The sequence below is a fragment of the Neodiprion lecontei genome, chromosome 3, assembly GCF_021901455.1.
Source record: "Neodiprion lecontei isolate iyNeoLeco1 chromosome 3, iyNeoLeco1.1, whole genome shotgun sequence".
In the NCBI taxonomy this organism is placed as follows: Eukaryota; Metazoa; Arthropoda; class Insecta; order Hymenoptera; family Diprionidae; genus Neodiprion; species Neodiprion lecontei.
Window position 1 is genome coordinate 22,923,045 of NC_060262.1, and position 21,924 is coordinate 22,944,968.

The following is a 21,924-nucleotide window of genomic DNA, read 5'->3' on the forward strand; positions in this document are numbered from 1 at the left end:
GATGAATATGTTGGTACAACGCGTTTATCTGTGATATTCTCTCGATTATAGAGATCGTTGACCAAAAATTGATGCTCTTTATTAATTTTATTACGATATAGTCGAACATTGGGTATCTTATTATATTTGTAAGGTACGAAGAGACCTCTTTAAGAATACGACAAATATATATAAAATACTGAAATTTTAAACAAAAACTTAAACATCGATGCTTCATTTTAGATCGCTTCGAAGCGATTAAAAATCCAACTTCGTTTAATTCGTTTAATTCGTTTAATTTTGCTCTACGATAGCTCGTTTTATTCAGACTATTTCTTACAAGATTGCAAGCTACTAAGATTCGATAGTATATTGTGTTGTAACAAGGAGGCAAACTCGGTCTTTTCGGGCCGAGCGTAAGATTGCAATATGAGTCGCGGGTGAGCACGCATACGAGTCGAAGGCGAATATTATACGCTTGTGCAAGCCGAAGACGAATATTACATATACACGAGGCGAAAAGGCCGTTGCCTCCTTATTGCACACGATTCTTTATACAAGAGTATGATATGCGTTCTTTCGCGAAGTACGAAATTGAGGTTAGGATCGCGCAATGTCAGATTTGTTCGCGACCGCGCATGCGCATTCACAGACTCGCTGAACTTTCACAGAAACGGGTACTTTATGTACGGGAAACACGTATGAAAAAATGTGTAAAACATGTTCCCGTTATATAAAGCATTTGTTTACAATTTTTATATTTTCTGTCTTTTTATTCTTGAAGAGATCTCCGGAGTTTATGAATGCAATAATCTGATGAATACTTAACGTACACTTGGCTGCAGCGATTCTAAGATGGCTAATTTTTTCGACGAGTCGGTTACGTTGGTATTGCAGAATCAATCAAACATAACGTATCTCGTAATCGTCGAATCTAACCTAAAAATACGAACAAATGCCAGTTGCGTTATGCTGTGGCGGTGGAGCTAGAGCTGAGCATTGATTCTGCATTACCAACGTAATCAATTTGTCCAAAAAATTAGCCGTCTCAGAATCACTGCGGACAAGTACACAGCTACCTCGTAATGTAATAAAATCAATTTATTAATCTTGCGCCAAATAACCTCCTTAAACGTAAATAAGAACAAAGATACTGAGGTGTACGCAATATCCATATCCATATTCGTAGTCTGCGTATAAGAATTACACAGCAAATATTCGTTCGAATAGACGTCGCGTAGTCGAAAGGATTACATAATATTACAACATAAATGTTGTAGATACGTGAATACGGGAGACTCCCTATACACGCTCGGCTAACCACAAGTCGTGTCGCAATTGAGTCATATCCCGTGGCATTAAATATACTTTATGAAATATTTCGGCAACGTATGTGTTTCGCAATTAAAATGCAAGACATTAAAAATCTCGCAAAATTTATTTAATTTTTATTTTAGATTTTTTTCACATGGCTATATTTTTCTATCGTCCTTGCAAAATGAGAATTGTTTCACATTTTTTTTAATATCACTCATCGTACAGTTGGTACAGTGACTGGACATTTTCACAAGGTCTAGGTTTGCCGGTGTAAATTCATTCGGATATTCATTATACATTCATTTCTTACAAATTTTTTTTTTTCCCACAAATTATATACTCTGCAAAATTTATTTGAAAGTTTCTCAATAAATCTTGGAACTTTTTGATTAAATTTATCGGCCATTCGACTTGAGTCGTACAGCCAAAAATTATGCACTTAAGTTCCAGATATTCGTTGTCGGTATATAATGCAGAATATTGCGATTACGTGATTAATTGAAAAATAAACAGCCTTATTAATTAATTGATTAACTGGTCCTTTCAACTAATCGTCTTGTTCGTTTATTCGATTAATCGGCCTATTCGATCAACAGATTAGTTATTCATCCGATTAATCAGCCTTTTTGATCGACCCTTTTTTCGCCAAATCGATCAACCGAAGTCTACGTTTAATCGAATAACTGCACAGCACTGGTTACGTACCTAATACTTTTTTCCGTTAATTCCCATCAGAAATTACAAGAGAATTACTTGAAATCAAGGTTCACGAAAAACGGGAATAACGAACAGACAAAATTCAAACCGCAGTAATAGGATATAATAACAAGTTTTGTGACCTTGATTACTGTGTTAATCCCATCTATTTATCATTAACGCAAATCTGTATGTAAAGTTGTATTCGGTTGCAACGAACAATTAATTGTACCGTCACCTTACTTAGTTTATTTAAATACCCTACAATTCCATGTAAAGTATGTATTTACGTGCGAACACCGTTGTTTGCATACTTTTGTGTATTCATGGGCCTGGGCAATTAGTATAAGACTTTCGGTCAAAGCCGCAATAGATTTATATACCCATGTATAATATATGTAGACACTCTCGACGTGTATATTACATAGAAACATGTTGTGTAAATCCTTGATGGCAATTTTTTATGGCACATTTTTCCACGCGTCTCTTTTACTTTTTCTTGAATTTATAATTTGCTTCGTCCTTCAGGTTCGATACACGTGTATGTATATATATATATCCATCTATAACACATCTATATCGATAAAAAACAATCCGGTTTTCCTATTGCTGTAGAAAGAAAAAAATTACGTTACGCAACTTGTGCAGGCACATCCAACAGTGTTGTCAATATTATACTTGCGGTATTCTACAATTTCATCAGATGTAGGTTAAACAAACGTAAAATTGCACAAAAATCATCCATAAGACGTGTAAAAATTGAAGCTCATACTATCGGCACTTGAGCGTCAGTAAATTAGAAGTTGAGTGTTTAGCTATAGACACTTGTATCTCAGTGTCGGTGATCATTTGCCGAAATAATCAAAGTAAAAAAAAACAAGAAGAGACCAATTATCCAGGCATAAAATATACAGCTATCGTATCAAATTCGAATTTGATACGAGATAATATCTGTTGTTCATTATTTCAGCGCTGATATTGCGGAAAGAGAAGGCAACGTGTCAAAAAATAGTTATCGAAGTATAGGTAAAGGAACTTATGAAAGCAGATAATGTCCAGATATAAAACAAGCGAAGAAAAGAGACGAGCAGAAGGTACGTTAAAATTCGCTAAAGGAGGCCGACGGATGGATAAGTAGAGTTGAAAGTACGCAAACCAAGTCCGTTTTGCGTTACCTTTCACACTACTACTACAATTACTACTCATACTATCGCTTATAACACAACTATACGTATTATTATTACATCGATTCATAACACGCGTACAACACCTCGCATGTCTGCGTCCCACAAACGCGTAGCTGCATGGTGTTAAAATAAAATGAAGAGACATTATTTATCATCGATGCGAAACGTTGTGTGTACAAAAATTACCGACTCACCTTCATCAGAGCGAAGACTTGATCGTCGGGTAATCCAAGCTTCGACGCCATCCTCACAGATTTGTACTATGCAATAATCATTCACTGTTTAAAATTGATTTATATTCCCTATAATTCTCTACCGCGAATAGTAATCAACTGGGCATTATAATATACCGTTCCTAGCAGTATGTGGGTATTTGATAAAAAAAAAAAAAATAAATAAAAATACAATTTCGCCGTATTTATACACCAACGTTTACCCGGAGTTCCGAGCACCGATTTACTACCGCTCCACTCAACGATTGGTATCGTTGACGGTCAATCTTAGACTACTTTTCATCCGCAACTATCGAGGAGAACCGAGCGCGTTGCCGTTTCGTTTGGAATCGAGAGCCCCACTGCACCAGCCGTATAGTATAACTCGGCATCGCTTGTCGCCGATGAGTGTGGATGAAAATAATACGTGAAAGCATCAACGTTCGGCAAAGTTTTTTATTTTTCTTTATTCTTCGTACCTCCGCGGATAATTTTATTCACAACATAAAACTAACGCGATGAGTTTCTAAACGCGGGAGATCATTCGAGTAACAGGTTCCGTACATTCACCATATTGAGGTTCGGTTGAGAAAATCTTCATCATCGTTATGGATTTGTCATATATAATAAACCGCAATAATTGATTAGATTACTAATTCGAAGCTGAGCACTTGGAACTGGATTTTTCCGATGTTACGTTATTTCAAATTATAGGTATATACACGTATAACATTTCTATTACAAAGCCAACATCTCGCGAGGCTGAAGTTAGTTACGTTAACGTAACGAAGCATCAGGTGAAAAAATCACAAATCCGCGATATTAGAATGACTTTCAAAGAGTTGGTTATTTCAAAATAAAATTATATCTTGTTTATCGTGGTCTACTAATTTTCACACATTCCTAAAGGCGCGAAGTAACGGTTTTTCCTAAACATGAATCGTGACAGTGACGTTCCTAACTTCATGCTAATAATATATCGTGTCGACGGTACGACGATATGATATATGAGTAAATACAAATACATTGAAATTATGAAGTAAGAAACCATCATTGAGGGAACAAATTTATTAATTATAATTGAATCCGTTTCTATTAAATCTATTTGGCACGATTAAAAACTACATGTGATTTGACGAAATGATTATATTTACTGCTCCATATTGTAAACTTGATTTGTCGGAGAGGGCAATTAATTCAATCAAGCGCGATTTCTTTCTTATAGCGTCTAAAAAAATGTATTGATTATTAAAAGTGGAATACATTGTTTGTCTTCAGTTAATTAATAATAGATGAAAACGGTGGAAGCACTGTGAGTAGGAACTTATAATCTATTCTTGATATATTATATTTTTCATATTAGAGTTGGGTCGATTCTTTTTTTACTCTATCGATCAATCGATTAATCGGTAACACTTCCTAATCGAAGTCTAGGCAATCCTGCTAGGAAGCAGACATTTGATTTCGAACCGGCGGCGTAGAATTCACATTTATATAAATCTTTCTCTCGAATCGGCCCTTGGATAATTAGCATATTTACTTCCAGACACGAATTTCGAAACCTCAAACATTTGTCAAAACAAAGTTAACCTACGCGTAGCTTTCACTTCCTCTGATGTTGTCGAAACAAATTGATAAGTTTAAGTAAACCCTCGATACCGAAACAATCTTGACAGTCTTATGCATAAACAATTATCACAAAGGTTATCAAGACATAAATTTATATACCCATATATACTAGGGTGTTTCAAAAAAAGACGAATTTTTCTTACTTGTGGTGTCCAAAAATTGATAGTTTACCTAAGAACAAAAATTTTGGCGCCAATATGAGCTCTTAATGTCAATAGTAAGATTTGCCTCTATCCATTTCTTAATTTCCATTTAAATAACACGGGAAAATTTTTTTTTTTTAAGGTCACACACCTTATCACCAACAAACTTGTGCTTACAACAAAAAATATTCAGAGGACAGAATAATTTCAATTTACTCACGCATATCGAAGCTTCCGTCGTGGTAATAGAAACGACGGCTTCTACCTCTAACAACGGCCATGCTTCGTTAAGAAGATAAACTGAAAGAACTAATAGAACTGCGACGGCAATGTTTCAATTTCTCAACCACTTTACATAAATCGTCGATCCGACCATGACTACTCCGTTTGTAATGTTTTCCTATCGTTAATGAAGAGAAAACAACACCTCAAACACGATAATTAACGTACAAAAATTTCGGACAAAAAAGATGTGGCTTCCTCACGCACGAATAACATTATGAAAAAACAAAGCACTCCGACATAAGGAGGTATTTTTGGTTTTTACTTGAAGATCGTGGCATTATCACGTATGAAATAGTTATAATTCGAACCGGACTTGAATATAGTTGAAATGTTTCCATGTAATAATTCAGAGTGAATTAAATGCCTTATCTTCGCATTTGATGCTCCACGTTTTTTTTTCGTCGAGCATTAAATTCGGAGGTAGGGCATTTAATTAAACACGTTTTTTTTTAATTTGGAGAAGAGGTGGGTATAATGGGCTCCCTGTCCATCTAAACGGAATTTCAAAAAATGTCAATAACGCTTGAAATGTATTTTTCTGCGACCCCTTTGACTCGTCATTTCAAGCATGTAAAGCAGGCACGACGTAGCGAATTGCCGATTTTGTGACACTTGCCATTGAGCGTTGACTGAAGAGTGCTAAAGACAGTATGTATCGATATTCTTCGAAAGCAATCAAAAGTGCACGAAAGGTGTGAGGTTAATGGCAGTGCCCTGCACTTACGGACTCGTTCATTCGGACCATTAGACCACGCAAAAATGCTTACTTGTGGTATAAAAAAAAAGCCTCAAAAACCGATTACTGTACCACCAGTTTTAGGATATGCAAAAGCCACGTTTCTGAAAAAAAAAAAAAAAAAAAGTGAAAATGTATATTAGCACCCCTTCAATTAACGCGTATTATTTCTTTTATGTTGTACAAAAAAAATGCATAATGGCCCAGAAAGAACGTCTAAAGCGCATTCCAGAGAAATGCTGATACAGAAAGATCGCAAAAAAATTTTTTCATTTTCAGTTTTATAATATCATCTGTTATATTTTACACAAAAATGCATCTCGGCATGAAATTCGAACAAAAATCGGAAATAGGCGGGCAAAATGGGCCATTTAAGAGAGAAATAACGTTATACCAATTTCGACAAGGCAATTTTTTTGTCTTCGACCTAAAATATTACATTGTGTATCAAGGGCGGAAAGGAGGCGATTTTGCCGAATGTAAAGTTAGCGGCACGAGGAAAGCGAGCCCCGTTTCAAACGCGTCACTTCATGGATGGAAGCAAGCGGAAGCAAACAGTTTTACGTATTAACGCTTCCAAAGTAGGGGAAGTCGAATTTAGGTGGTTCGAATATACAGGAGTTCTACTGCAGTAGTTTTCGTACCTTGGGTGTAAAGTTTTATTGGATAAAATTCAAATTTTTATTCGCTCCCGTAAGTAATTTTGGAGGGATAAAGGCATCACTGTTTACCCTTTGACTGTCCATAATGACTGTTCAAAATCACGAAAATAACTATTTGATTAAATGCTACTTCTATGACGCTATGACGCGAATTGGGAAGACACATCAACGGTCATTTTATCGCAAATGATGCCAAAATCCCTTCGTTTAACGCAATTTGCTTTGTCTTCAAACTTATTCTCCGATACGAAAATACGAAAATTGAACACTGTGTAAAATTAATTTTTCCAATCTACACTTACTTTGGAACGCTTCAAGTTACAAACATTAAAACTTGCAAGCCTGAGAATTCATTAAAAATGTATCTCCTTTTGTAATCCCGTTGATATTTTGTGAATTCTGTACCGAAATCGCAAGGCGCTACAATCACTGAGGTAGAGAATAAAAAAAACAAATTCGCTTAGGATTCTATAAGCTTTCTGACAAACCGAATTTCTTTTCAAGCAACCAAAAACAATGTACATACTATATGATGTTGAAAACACTCGGCAACGACACAAAGATCTGGTGAGACTTTGCATATGGAAAGTAAAAGGAATCATTGCAGATGAAATGCAAGGAATTTATTTTAGGGCGAGTAATATTATGATTCATTACAATAATACAGATAATATGCGTTCGGTATCCAACCACGTTACACTAATATAAATATTCCAAAGGTAATGTTAGTAACTCATTGACTTTTTAGTAGACGTTCGCAGGTTTTAACATATTTTACTTTGTTCAAAGATACGGTTTTGAATGAATTTACTCTTATTAAATTTAATTCAAATTCGTTTACAGACGCACACTCTGTTTTATCAAGTGTTTTTTGATTCTGATATTTCTTCAAATAGAGTGTACATGTTTGATAAGTCACTAGTAAAAATGGCTAAACCACGAACATAAAATATACTAAACAGCACGTAAGAATTAATTGTGTTTGGGTAAGTAGCGCAATAATGTGGCATGATCTTTCAATAAACATAATTAAATTTAAATAGGTTTATTGCGTCTAAGATGAAATGTGAATGTAACTTTATATCTTGCTTATAATTTTTCTGTAATTTCAAAGTCTTCAAAAGACAAATGTACATGCATTAAAATTAGTGATTTCTTCTATAATCATGAAGATAGGCATTTCGTGTGACGGACTAATTTGTCAGCATAAACAATGATTAACAACAAGTTTTAGAGATAACTTGCTTTCAGAGCAAATCATTCATCTACAATGTCATTGTTGCAAAAGTATTTTTACATTTTAATTCCATACCAAAAGAGAAGCAATTTTTGTCACAAACTATGCAAAATAGTTTATACATAATGAATTTAAGATTCAATTACAACATGTGAGGCATACGTTTAATGGGTTCTGTGTTAGCCAATATTTTTCTCGTCTTAAAGATAAGTCACTATGCACAAATGGGAATGTTTTAATAACATTAATATTTTACAGTGATTCAAATGCATTTCAATAATTAAATCGCTTGTTTAATCACTACGCAAGCGAAATTAAGATTGTCAACTATCCATATATCACGATGTTTTTTTCATAAGATGCAACTGAGCAAATAAGATATTGAAAATCGCCGAATCAGAGCTTCCACTACACTACGTGTGAAGTCTTTCGTAAAGCTTATTACGGCAGAGACTCTCACTTGCGTAAAAACAAATATTAAAAGTGGAAGACTTTTTCAGTCCAATGGGGAAATGTATTATATACCAAAAGGATTATAAACTATTGCCATCAAATACTCTATGGCCCGTAAACTTATGAAACGGTGCTTAAGGATGTTTAGAAAGTACAGGCCTGTAGTATAAAAATTAGTAAAATAAAATTGAGCGTTTAATAATTCAAGCAAAGTTACTTCATTTGTATTTTATGGAATGCGCGATCCAAAGGCAATACGAGCACATGTGATAAAAAAGACTTTGCCTCCATGGTGCGCACGATACTTTATGTAACAAAAGTGTGATTCACTAATTTTTTGTCATAGCGGAGTAGAAAAAAGAGCACTGTTTAGTACTGTAATGTAAAAGTAAAATTTTCTCTACTCCAATGCTCTTTTTTTCTACTGCTGTAGAAACGATTACTTTATGTACAGAACACAAGCAAAAAAAAAAACGCATAAGCTCTGCTCGTGTTACATAAGAAAATTATTCGTACACAGACTTACGTATGTAAAACCGTAAAAATGATCCGTATATATGCATGCCAGAGTCTGTAAACTCAAATTAACAAAGTTTGGTTATTAATAATTTTGAAAAGATCATATTGTCGTTTCGTTTGTTTGTATTAAAACCGTATTATTTATCAAATTTCGATGAATCACGGCCGATTATTTCCGCGAATGAATACCTCACAAATTGCCTGAGATGTATTTCTAGGGTTGAATCTCAGTTTATCACAAAAATGTTGTGCACCATATCATTAAAGGTGATAATTACTAAACTTATGCTTGATTCAAATAATGGTAACACTACTCGAACATTATTTCAGGTGATTTGCAGAATATCCAAACACGAACAAAATAAGCTCTGATCCATCGATGTTGGACAAATGATACGATTTTACTATTGAGAAAACGAAATAAAAAACGTGACTTATTTTGAATTATTAATAACTACACTTTCTTTATCCGAATTTGCGATTTTATTTATTTATTTTATATTACTATTGGGAAGACATTTCCTGTAAAAATTCAGCTTAATTAACTTGAGTTCAATCTCGTACCTACTGCTAAACTTTTTTTCGACTTATTTTTTTACAGGACTGTAAAACCTCAACATCCTTAACAAAACATACTGCTAGGATCATCGGAATTCCTCTTTTCTGTCCAATTAATTTCTTAGCGTTAAAAATATTAACTATGTAACGGAAAATATTAACTATATGACGACTATCATTAATGTAAATATTTTATAAAGTGTCAATAACGATACAAAGTTAATTATCATGTAAAATATCCGCACTTAAATATTATTAGTTAGGTTGATTTTAAATTTGTAACATTTTGATGATCAATAGTTTGCACGTGTATTGCTTTTGTTTCCATTACAATTTACAAGTGTATTTTGTAATTGGTTTGAGATTCAATGAAATGTATATTTTAGAGTCAAAATATATAACAAATTACGTTGTAATAGACTGGCAACCAATACTATGCAAAAGTAAACATGTTTTTAGACTAACATATTTCAACTAATACTTGAAACAATTTGACCATTTTAAGCAGACGTATTTGACAGTAATTCGAAACCTGTTTAATATATCCCCCTGCCGTGTAATTCCGTATAAGTTATTAATAGTCTTTAACTTTACACTAGCGAGTCGCAGCCAGGTAACAAGTGGCACGACGTTCACTTATGACTTCAGCCAACTACTGGAATTATAGAATTGCACTTCTGATCTTAAATTTCCTAAAAAAAAGTTGATCTACAGACGGCCATTCAAGATAATTTACAAGGAAAAAAAAAATATATAATAATATCACATCTCAGAGCCTATTTTAAGAAACCTTTACACAGATCTACGCAGTTGATTCATGCTCGATGAAAAGCGAAGAAAGAAGCCAGATTTTTAGCCACGGTAAGAAAAATTAAGTTGATGTTTTTTTATAGCTTTTGTGTTACTGGATCTTTTGTTTTTGAAGTTTATGAGAAATTACAGTCCACGGTAACAGTAAATAAAGACCGTTCGACCGCTGAAAGAAGCGTTTCAAAACAACTCTGGCAATATTCAAGCCCCAACATGAGGACTACAGGCTGATGTGGCAATAATCCAAGAATTCGGTGGCCCAACGAAACGCACATGAGAAAATGGCGATAATAATGACATTTGGAATTTTTCTAATAGTTGTTCATGATTCTGACGTTAATTAAGAAAAGATTTTAATGCTCTTCAGGTTTAATTCTAGTTATTGTTCACTGCGGAACTTGCAAAATTCAAACAAAGGGAACACATGTGCCTCGAATTGCTCCTTACAAAGAAGAAACTGAAACGAAGTTAGCCAATTAATTCTACAAACTATCACTATGGAAGTGTCACTGACGAATTATTCATTATATTCAAATGTTTCACAATTCTGGATACATTTTTACTGTCGTTATAACCAGTTTCAGTTTTTAATCAATTGAAGAATTCCGTGCACTTTATATTATTCAAAGAAAGCTTGAAATGTCAATCGCGACGTTTTCGTATGAGTGAAAAAAATATTTCCTACACTGTTACAATAAATTATCATTATTTTTACTGTAATAGGCCGGGGTTTGCGTACTTTTATGACTTTTCTTACCTATTTAGAGTAATCTTTAACTATCAGAAATAAACTATATGAATCGTAGAATAAGGTCTTTGCATGGAAAAATTGTACGTACGTATTTAGCAAAGAAACTAAAAATAGCTAGGTCGTATTCGTTCTTTTTTTTTTTTGTCTCATTAAATAAAAATTGTCGAAAATACAGCAGTCTTAAAACTATAATAATATGACGTCATCCACGCTGAAGTAGATCAGGTTAGGTATATCTATAATTATTACAAAACCGGTGAACTTAAATTGCTTGTAATACCCGCAATAATCTTTCTTAAAAAAAAAAAAGAAATAATACGATCCAATGATTTCGTGTTTTTCTGGACTATACGCATATAAAAATAATTTTTTGCTTCGAATGCAAATACCCAAGTGTCTTAAATTGATAACGCCACCTTACGCAGCAAAATGTATTCAACACACAATTACAGTTTCACAAATGTAACTCAACTTCTGTGTTGCCCAATATTCAGTTTCAGAAAATTATATCTTCCCCTTCCGTTTTTTAAGTTTTTTTTATTTTATTCTATGTTTCTGAGGACAGTACAACAACGCCATAAAATCTCAGAAAGTAACCTCAAAGAATGCCTCATACAATATGAATGGTACTTTGCAATGGGTTCATTCCATTTCGACCTTCAAGGTCTGCGGATTCTATTTGTTCTTTGAGCAATTCCAGTTCCCTAATGCCACTTGCAGTGACTTCGTATTTGTGTGCCACTAAGCTTCTGTAAAAGTGTATTGCAAATGCCAGAAATACAATCAACACCGGGATTAAAACTACACACGCTGCCCACGACGCAGCCTTCTCAACTTCGTAGAATTTGACCCAACACAAAATTGCAATCTCTAACAAAAATAACAATAATCCTAGCAGTGTTGAAAATGCCCAGGCAATTTCAATGTACCAGTGAAGTCGTTCGTGTGGCGATTCGTGGACGAGACTAATACTGTGAAGATTGCATATTGCTTCGATGTTTGGAAGGATGCAAGTGGATATCATGAGTGCTAGCATGTGAACAGACACCAGTAATGTTGTGCAGATTGCGAATCCAATCAGCATTGATTTGGGCACTGTTGTATCCTTATCCAGCTGTACTTCAACCATGGCCACCTGTCCATCAAATTTTCTATTTACGTGGTGTATTTGCCTATTTTACTTTCAATTCTCCATTATATTTACACACGCCAATAGAATTGTTGACATTATTACATGTACCTTTGAAACTACCTATTTGAAACTGCAAGATCGGTACACAAATGGAAGGTACATATTTTCAGTTTGTGTAAACACATTTCAATCATGAATTCTCTTCAATGGCTTACATCCAATAAGAATGTACTATATAATATGATTTATCTACATTACTGATTTCCTGTAATTATATGGATACATTGAATTCAAAATGTACACGTTAATCATCAGAACCTGCTATCCCAATTAACGACGTGTGTCAGTCATAAATTATTAATAAGCCTGTTATGTAATGCTACAATTGAAGATGCATTTTTTCATTTTCATCTTCTTATTATATATCGGCACAGTCATTGATAGAATTTTACAAGTACAAAAATATTTTTAAAGTCCTTTCAGTAAAAAATTCGACTTGAGAGGAAAAAAAAAAAAAATGAAGAATCGAGAAATTATCCGCATCATGCATTTTCTTTATGATTGAGTGAAGTTGCATAGCATGAACTGTTCATTTTTTCAGAAAAGTATATAAGCTATAACTACATAACCTGAGGTCTTTTCAAAATTATGCATCGAATGTCTCATTATCAGTTTCGCTACATCAGTTCAACGATGAGTAATTAAATCTTACCATGGCAAAACCAGAAAGCAAAGCTGAAGTCTTACTGGAAGCTTTGAGTTTGGCTCTGCTTAGTTGCAATTTCCTCCAAGACAAATAGCCCGGAGTATGTAGCCCATCTCCTGATTGTGACATCTTTGACTAACGACAAAAAAGAATTACTGATTTTTGTGGATACAGATTCAAAAAAACTGAGAGCTAAACCGAAGGTAAAACTTTAATTCATATCCTACCCAAAAATAACTAGCAGTTCTTGCTGTTCACACAGTCAAGTGTGATTACTTTTTCTAGTCTGTATTACAAAATATTGTCTTAAAAAAGAAATTTGCGATACTGTATTGCAATCGATCAAAAATAGAAGGGACAAAAAAAATTGGGCCTGCACCTACGACTAGATTTACATAATAAGTTGGTTAACTGCGTCTATAATTACAAAAGATTAACTATTTTTCCTAAACAATGCAGAGAACTGAGGTTTAAAACTAATTACTATGATGTAATGATTATTTTAGAGAAGAATAAATTTGAGCATAAAAATTTCTCTTTGCTAATAAATTGGGTTAGGTGCATACATTCAAGTAACAATAAACAATGTTAATAGAAGATACAGTTTTTCTTAAAAGTGGAGAAGATGGATTAAAAAAACGACACCATCACGAAAGAAAAAGCAACAATCAGTCACTGATCAATTGTTATTGTATAAATTTTTTGAAAGGATGGTTGTGAAAACGTCAGTGAAAACGTACCATATGATGTTGCCAATAGAAGTGTGTGTAGCAAGTCCCACGGAAGGTAAAATAACCAACGGGTGCTGAACCAAAGAAAATACGAACCAAGATTAATAAGAAAACTAAAAATGTTTCTACATTTATACTCCAGAGTGGGTCAAGTGCCATTACGTAAGTAAAAATTACTCACAAGTGTCAAAGGATTTTACAAATTACATTCCTTGTAAATTCTAGTACATTTTTGTACTTCACGAAGTTAACATGTCTACTTTGTGATGAAGCAATTTTTCGAACAATTTAGGAAATAATACAACATCTCGTTGTCCGGTAAAATAAAACAAGATCCCTAATTCACTGTTTTGAGAAGAACAGTGTTATAAAATGACTGTTACATAAGTGTGTGACTGAATTATCGAGTACTGAAACAGCAAATAATATAATACATGCAAAAATTCAAATGATATTATTAATATTTAGTGTTGGACACAAGAACAACCTTGGACTTGGTCTCGTCTCAGTTTTGTCTTGACTTTCAGAACGAGACCAAAATAAGATCACAGTGGAAAACTTCGGGACGATACCAAGATTGTCCTGAAGTCTCGACAAGAGTCTCGTCAATATTAGTCAGTGTTCAAAGGAAAACTGTAATGCATAATATCACTTCATATTCCTAAAATTGCATAAATTTCCCCAAGTTACAGATATTTTCTATTAAAATACTTTTAATTTTAAATAAATATACCAGGTTTTTTCTCATCCATCAAAACCAAAATTTTCATAGAACCAACTGATGCACTTATATAATAAATTCGAAATTTATATAGTTGAATGCCGAGGAATCACCAAGCATGACCAAGACCATACCAAGGCAGGAGAAAGACTAGAAATGAGAATTGAGTTTTTTCCATTAAGCCTGAGACCAGGTAAAAATTGAGGTTTTTTTATAACCGAGACAAGACTCGGCAGTCTCATCCAGTTTTGTTTCCAGCACTGTTAGTATTACATAGCTATTGTGGTTAATTGAACAGTGTTAATTGTGCATATAATACCACAAAAAATCTAAATAAGGTTGTTAGTAACTTGAGAGCGTCGAATTTAACATTAGGCATCAAAATTAATAAACTAGTTTCAGCTGTGCGATATAGATTTTATTGAATACATCGTTACTGATTTAAAGTAAAATAGCCTCTAAGATATCTTGCATATTATATATGAAATTATTATTGCATGAAGCAAATCCAAATACAACAGTTTTCAAAATGTTAAGCTGTTTAATTTGTGTGGAATGGATTATATGGATTTTTTTTAAAGGCGGGATCAATGAAAACGAAAGTTTCAAAAACAAATCTCTCGATACCTCGCGAACATTTTGTTCATTAAAAGTTTCAGCCTAATTACATATTGCTAATCTTCCAGAGTATTATAGTGCATCGAAGTGTGATTGAGACAACAATTTATAGGTATACGAGTGAAATAAGTTACCATTGAGTATCAAAGTTTATAATTTTTTGACACACAGACTATTTCTGAACACAATTCACAAGTATTTTTCCAAAATGTGAAGTCAAAAGATCGTTAATTACCTGAATTACAGTGGGTCACATTTAAAGTAATATATATATTTTCCGTCATAACAAAAGAAATTTATTCTGCAAATAGCTTAGGGCTGACGGGATTGAAATTCATTATGTTTGTATAATGAGGCTCTTTTTTTCAAATCGTTAATTCGCAACTCTAGGATTGTTTGAAATTCGGTGAACCTTGATACAGTGTTAATATATTTATATTTTGCAAGCTCATCTGCTTCAATTTATTCTGAAGTAGAAAAATAATTCATTTTGCATTGAATGTTTCAGAATTATTTTAATTTTACTGTTTTTTACTGAAATATATTTATTTTTAATTCAAATTTGAAAAATATTTTCCAAGTAACCTAGGCTGCTGAACTGGGTGAATAAAAATTAAAACTAGTTACAGAAGCTATGACCACAATCCTCTGTAGCTTCTTAAAGTGCCAAGACACAATGCATTGCAACATGTGCGCCAACCTCCAAATTGTTTACGGAGATTCAAAAAAAGTTCAGAACTTTGAAGAAATTAACGTGAATTGTAATACTGCAAAGTATCAAGAGTTGAAATTTAATTAATATAGACAGAGTTATCCATTCTTAGTTTTGTAAAAGCTGTTAATCGGATTCCACTGAGATTTTTCAACATCGCAAGACATCCAGCAAACATGTGGAGACCATATTGTGAATTGGACCGCAAAAAGCCATGGCGCGGGCAAGCTAAACTCGAATTACATCTCAAAAAAGCGATGACCGAAATGTAAGACAAGTCGTGATAACGGATTACTTTTTGAGAGGGGATATATAGATAATATGAAGTTTGGCAACTAAAAACTGAATAAGCAACAAATCTGGCAGCAAATTAAAATATCAAACTTATCATTCATTTCATGCAACGATTCCATAAAGTATTGGACTGTAGCATAAAAAGGGAAGGACTTTATCGTGACAACTCGTGGAACCAAGAATCGTGACTGTTGGCAGTAGTAATTCTACGGCAAGTCCACGGTGCCTTTTATATTCAAGGTGCTGATCATGGCACAAAATGACTTATATTAGACCACCGGATACATTCAGCTTTAATACATTTCTAAAAATTTTGATTCGATACTCGGGATAAACTTTACATAAATATCATGGACAGTGTTTTGATCTTTGATATAGACGAAATAAGCAAAAGCTAAGATCAATATGCCTAAATTAATTATAACTTTGTTATCTGTAGGAATTTTGGTAAGTGCAGATACCAACCAAAAATGGCTAGTTAAATGATTCACACACTTAACTACAATTCATAACATACCTGGCAACTGTGGGCACGACTATGAAAGCAATGGCCGTTATTATTGCGCTGTTCAGTATGTGCATGTGCGTGAACAGGTATGTGAGAGAGGAGAGATGGTGCACCCTCTGCAGCAAACACTGAGTTGCGCCCAGTGCTTGTTGACCATACAGACATTAGGCCAAAATGATGTTGAGCAATCACGACCAAAACTGAAATAAAATTCATTGTTAATAAATCAAATTTAACCATGATCTTCCGAGTTTAGACACAAGTAATCTAATAAATTAGCGAAAAGGAATATTTTTGTTAGTGGCATTGAGAGAAATTAGATTTGCATTGGTATGAGTTCAAATCTTGGAAACTTATATTCGTACATCAGTACGAGGCTGAAGTTAGCAGTCGGAATTGGCAGCCAAACGTTCTAATGTTCACTCGAATAAGGTAGTGAAGTTCGAGAATCTAATTTTTATGAAATATCTTGAATTTCCAATATTAATCAGGATGGAGTTCCTGACATTAATTTATCCGTGCACTGTGAGAAATCAGCGTCATTTCGCGACTTTAGGATTATTTAGAATATGCTAAACCATAATAAAGCAGCGTATATTTATATTTCGCAACTTCAGCTCGTTTTAAAATCATTCTATTGTTGGAAAACCGCGATTTCTCGATAAACATTTCCTTGCATTAACTTTACTAACTTCAACCTCATTCAAATAAAGGAGTTTAGAGTTTTGAACAAAAAAAAAATGTGTGGGCAAATTAATTTTTCACTGAAAACAGCTTGATCGATAAAGCTGTAAGAAGAAAAGTATGTCCTAAAAATGTAAAGGATGTTACGACTCTCGACAGTTTTCTAAGTAGATTCTTGTCTCTAGGTAAGACACGATTGTTAAACTATTTTTGTAGTCACAGTAGAACTAGTATAAAATATATCTTGTACACTATTTTAAATTGAAGTGGTACTAGGTGTAAAAAAACATCTAATTCTGGATAGTTTTCTTGACTCATTTTCGAATAAGCCTTAGGAGAAAGTTTCCAAAAGCCCATACCTCCAATCAATTTGATTCTGATATACTTCGTATACTCATATTATAGTGAAAATGCCCGCAAATTTGATTTTCTACAAAAATTGTAGCCCGTAAAAAGACTGATCCGTTATGTTCCATACAGTTTGTCTGCATTTCTCAAAGAAGTTTGCTAATCTATTTTGTCTCAAGAATTTCCCAATGTTTTTAAATTTTCTGGATCTAATTAAAATGTTTGGTTTCTCAGACTCCCATGATTCTCATTTCATCGCAACTTCACCTACAATTTGAAAAAGGTCTAGTATAAATTAACTGATTAATACCTCATCAGTGAAATCCAAGCCATTAATCTAAAAGGTTACAAATCATTTGAATAATACACATGTTTATTTAATGTGTTAAATGTTTTCAAAATGACACGACATATTTAAAATTCTTAGGCTATTTGCCTAAATTTTCCATTTTCAATTCAATTTTTATATTTCTTTCGGATGGCAACGTTTTTCAAAGGAATTACCAATCTACATTCATGGGTGACTAGCCGAGTGTTATGACACATGTAAACAATTTAGCCAATCTCTCAAACAAGTAACAAATAATGTATCAAGGAGAAAGTAACGGAACCGGCGGCACTGATTGCTACTATGTTTATAGGTCAGGGTGACAATGTGTAATGTAACATTACTATCTACAATCGTAAAGTGCAATGGTAGGATCTTAAAAATTGAACATAAAAATCCAGTTCTTCGGAAATCAATGGCAGTGAATAATACTTTTTTTTTTTTTCCTACACCAACTTTTTTGCACTACAAGATGTACAACAATTTTTTAAGAAAATATTCGTGCTCGAATTTATCAAAACGATTGTATAAGTTTGCCAGTAATTATACTTATTACCTATTCAGATATTTATTGTCTGATATATTATTAGAAAACTGATATGTATTCGCGGGGTTACCATTATGTTCGTCAATTATGTGCCTTCTTGGTGTATCAACTAAATGTAAGTTAGCGTTTTGTCGTTGGGTGACATTGATAATATCTCTAAATTTTCAGTTCTCCAATTTTGGATCCGTTGTGTAATTAATCTAGAGTGTTCAAACTGGATAACCTTAGACTTCTTTACAACATTTCAAAAACGTGTTTCACACTTAAATATAGTGACATATAAATTCAAAATCACGAACTTCATTTACGAAACAATAAATTTTCAATTGCCCAACTGGGAAAAAACCTAATTAAAATTGAAACAGTTGTAATAAAGCTAATGAAAAAATAATGCAAAGGTTTGGATTGTCGATAGAGAATTATTAGGAATTGACAGTTTTCAATGGGACCTCAAAATTTACCGGATCCAAATTGTATTATGACTATAGACTGAACCCATAAGTACTCCTTATTCGATTTGAGTTTATTTTCGAATCAGTGGAACCTCATCTTCAAAACCTGCATTTCCAGCCTTATAGGCTTGACGATTTATGAATCACTGAGCTGAGTAAATAAACTGAGTGCTTATCAAATATAATGTTTACTTGTGAATATTAACCTTAAGACAATGGAATTAAAGTTAAAACTGTATGGGATGAAGAAATATTACTTCTACAAATATTAGTTGAGTGTAAATATCCATGCTTGTAATGTGTGGAATAACTTGCAACATATTCTTAGTCTAAATGTGTATACGGGTTAATAATCAAGATTATGTGGTTAAACTTCCATAAGCTTGAAGTTTGGAACGTTGTTATAATGTAAAGTATAAAGTATATAATGTAAAGTATAAAATAATTCAATGCAATACAAGAATGAAAAATATTTATCATACAAATATATGAGAGCAGTGAGTAGTTTGCTTATGAATAACATTTGCGTTAATTTAATGACGTCTCTAATTATACGTGTAATAGGTGTATTCAGTACCGTATATTGAGAAAATTTTGAAAACACTACTAACGGGTCATACGATAAGAATGAATTACTATATGTTTCCAAAGTCAGACAAGAATCTGGGAATCATGAATTAAGACTGTAGCACAGAGATTGTGGATTATCAAATATTTTTTTCACTTGAGTAACGGAAGGGTTATCTGCAGTTATTTTTTATGACGCATTTATTATTATATTAGCTGCACTCACAACTCCGGACTGTGTTAAGATAAGTAGAACAAAAAAAAAATTAACAAGGTTATAGTGCGAAAAGACTATGCTATAGTGTAAATATGGCTAAGAATATCGCGTGAATGTTGAATAAAGTGGAGCAGCTGATCGTAATTATAGATATAAGCGAAATTATTTCTGGTAATAAAAGAACAATACGTATATGCATTGGGAAAATAAGATGCGTTAATTGTAAGTTAGTTTGTCAGCTACGGTTAAAACGCAAATGAAATAATATTACCATTGTCAGAGAAGAGTGTCCACCGTACCTTCAAGTCATAACTTGATACGCACAATTAAGGTCAATTGTTTGTGTAATCACGGTGTTAATCACAGTGCGTATTTTAGCCTACGCCACCATTACCCGACACAACACATTTGTTGGTAATTCCGCGGTGCTTGCCGTACTCAAAACAAGTGACGAACGAGAAGCGAGCAACGCTGCGAAAGTCTACGAACCTTGCCGACAACTTCCGAATCCCATCGAACGCCCCATCGGCTAGCTGTGGCAGACCCGCGAATAATAGAAAAGACACTATACACTTGTTGCGAGTGGCAAACTTGAATAAGTTGATCGCATGCGGATAGCCAAAGAAGGAAAGAAAAATAATAGCGCGTATTCCTCTCGGGCGTCTTACAAAATCGCAAAAAAATATTCAGAGTAATAGGAAATAAGAGTTATTTTTCAATCGCGGAGTGGCTTAGAAAATATCGGAAATGAAAAAAACTTTGCAGGGAAAAAATCAGAAAAAAAAAGAATGGTTTTCTGGGAACAATTACTGAAATTCTTTTCGAATTGAAGTTAATTTCTCCTATATAGATCGACCATTTCCGGAAAATAATTCTTGTTAATCACGTAGTAGTAGTAAAAATATTTAAAAGCAACAGCGAATATTTGTCGCGCAGATTTTTTCTCTCTCTCTCTCTCTCTCTTTTTGGAATAGCAAAGTCCGTCAACTTCAAGTTGAAGGCGGTATCAAACAATTGTCCGTAAGTAGCTCATATTTCGAATTAGTCGACAGTAGCACAGTATAACAGGTCTTATAGCACGCGTTAACCATTGTGAGTTTGTAACGTCACATTTTAATGAACGGCAATTGAGACGATCAGCTTAAGTAGTCAATTTCAAGTCTAACTTGATACCTGATCATTTTGCACAACGGGTTCAAGTTGTTGGCGTTCCTAAAGTTCATTTACCATAAATGTCCGAAAACTACATAATAACTATTCCACTTTGCAAAGTTTACCCTGTTGTGCGTCAAGTTTGCGCTGCCTGCTGTAATGGCCGAATACGTTTAAATGTCGCAAAAACTAATCAGTTCAAATATTCAAGTGTTTCAGAAACGTCCGAATATCCAAGGAAGATGTCGGAGCGAATCTGTCGAATATAGAACATTTCAATTGCATTGAGGGGGGAATGGTGAAAAAAATACTACAACATCAAAACCCCGCAAACATATAACAGATGCGGAATATTTCAGTTCATCTTTTTCTCTACTCCTTCGATACTTGGCGCGAGCCAAATATCCCACCTAGGGTACAAACTCACATACATTCACGCACCTTAAATTTTCAAAATTATCAATCGTCGGGAAATTTCACATTAAAACATCACAACCGCTATAGTGAAATAACTGCAAAGGATTGATGATTGGAAATTTTAAATGAGACTGCAATTTGCTGCTAATGATCAGTTGTGGTTTTCATTCTGTTGGACCCCAAATTTTCGAAACTTGAGGGTTACGCCCACTTCACATTTAGATAACATGGCCGCACAATTAATAACTACTAACGGTTGATCGATTACAATTCTATATGATCAACAGTTAGAATATCAAGTTTTTTTCGAACATTTGTGCTCCAACTTAATGAAAATCACATCTGATTATTAGCGGCTAATTAACTAATAATTATCCAAATAGGTACAATTTGAATCCATAAACGTAATTCGCAATGCTTCAGCAGAGATGAAAATGGCATGCTTTTGAGAAAAGTGCCCATACTTTTTTTCCACCACAGTGTAAAATCAGGTAGGTACACCTATAATTCGCTATATGGTCACTCTTTATACGGCATTTCGCTATAATGGCTTTTTTTAATTACCTACGGCACTTTCTCGATTTACGGCCCACAATGTTTCGTTATACGGCCCGAA

The 21,924-nt window shown here is 33.8% G+C and overlaps 1 protein-coding gene and 1 long non-coding RNA gene across 6 annotated transcripts in view; one reads left to right on the top strand and one right to left on the bottom strand.

Annotated features, from left to right (window-relative positions):
- The window catches only part of LOC107226597 (SEC14-like protein 2), a 34,250-nt gene extending 14,068 nt beyond the window's left edge, over positions 1-20,182 (bottom strand). Inside the window, exons 1-3 of one of the 4 annotated variants that reach the window (XM_046735974.1) lie at positions 20,011-20,182; positions 16,606-16,796; positions 13,019-13,147 (exon numbers count right to left, since the gene is read on the bottom strand). In XM_046735974.1, the coding sequence (XP_046591930.1) occupies positions 13,019-13,147; positions 16,606-16,761 (285 nt within the window). In that variant the 5' untranslated portion in view covers positions 16,762-16,796; positions 20,011-20,182. Of the gene's footprint in view, positions 1-3,373; positions 3,772-13,018; positions 13,148-13,752; positions 13,818-16,605; positions 16,797-20,010 lie in introns of those variants that run through there. The other 3 variants (XM_046735975.1, XM_046735976.1, XM_046735978.1) reach the window with 3 other exon arrangements.
- Positions 2,640-5,773, top strand: LOC124293745. 2 transcript variants are annotated; one of them, XR_006903625.1, is made up of 3 exons: positions 2,640-2,697; positions 2,963-3,086; positions 5,306-5,773. It is a non-coding gene; the product is annotated as an uncharacterized LOC124293745 (long non-coding RNA). The 2 variants fall into 2 exon arrangements; XR_006903624.1 differs by having other exon boundaries at positions 2,668-2,779.
- Positions 20,183-21,924: the final 1,742 nt, after the last annotated feature.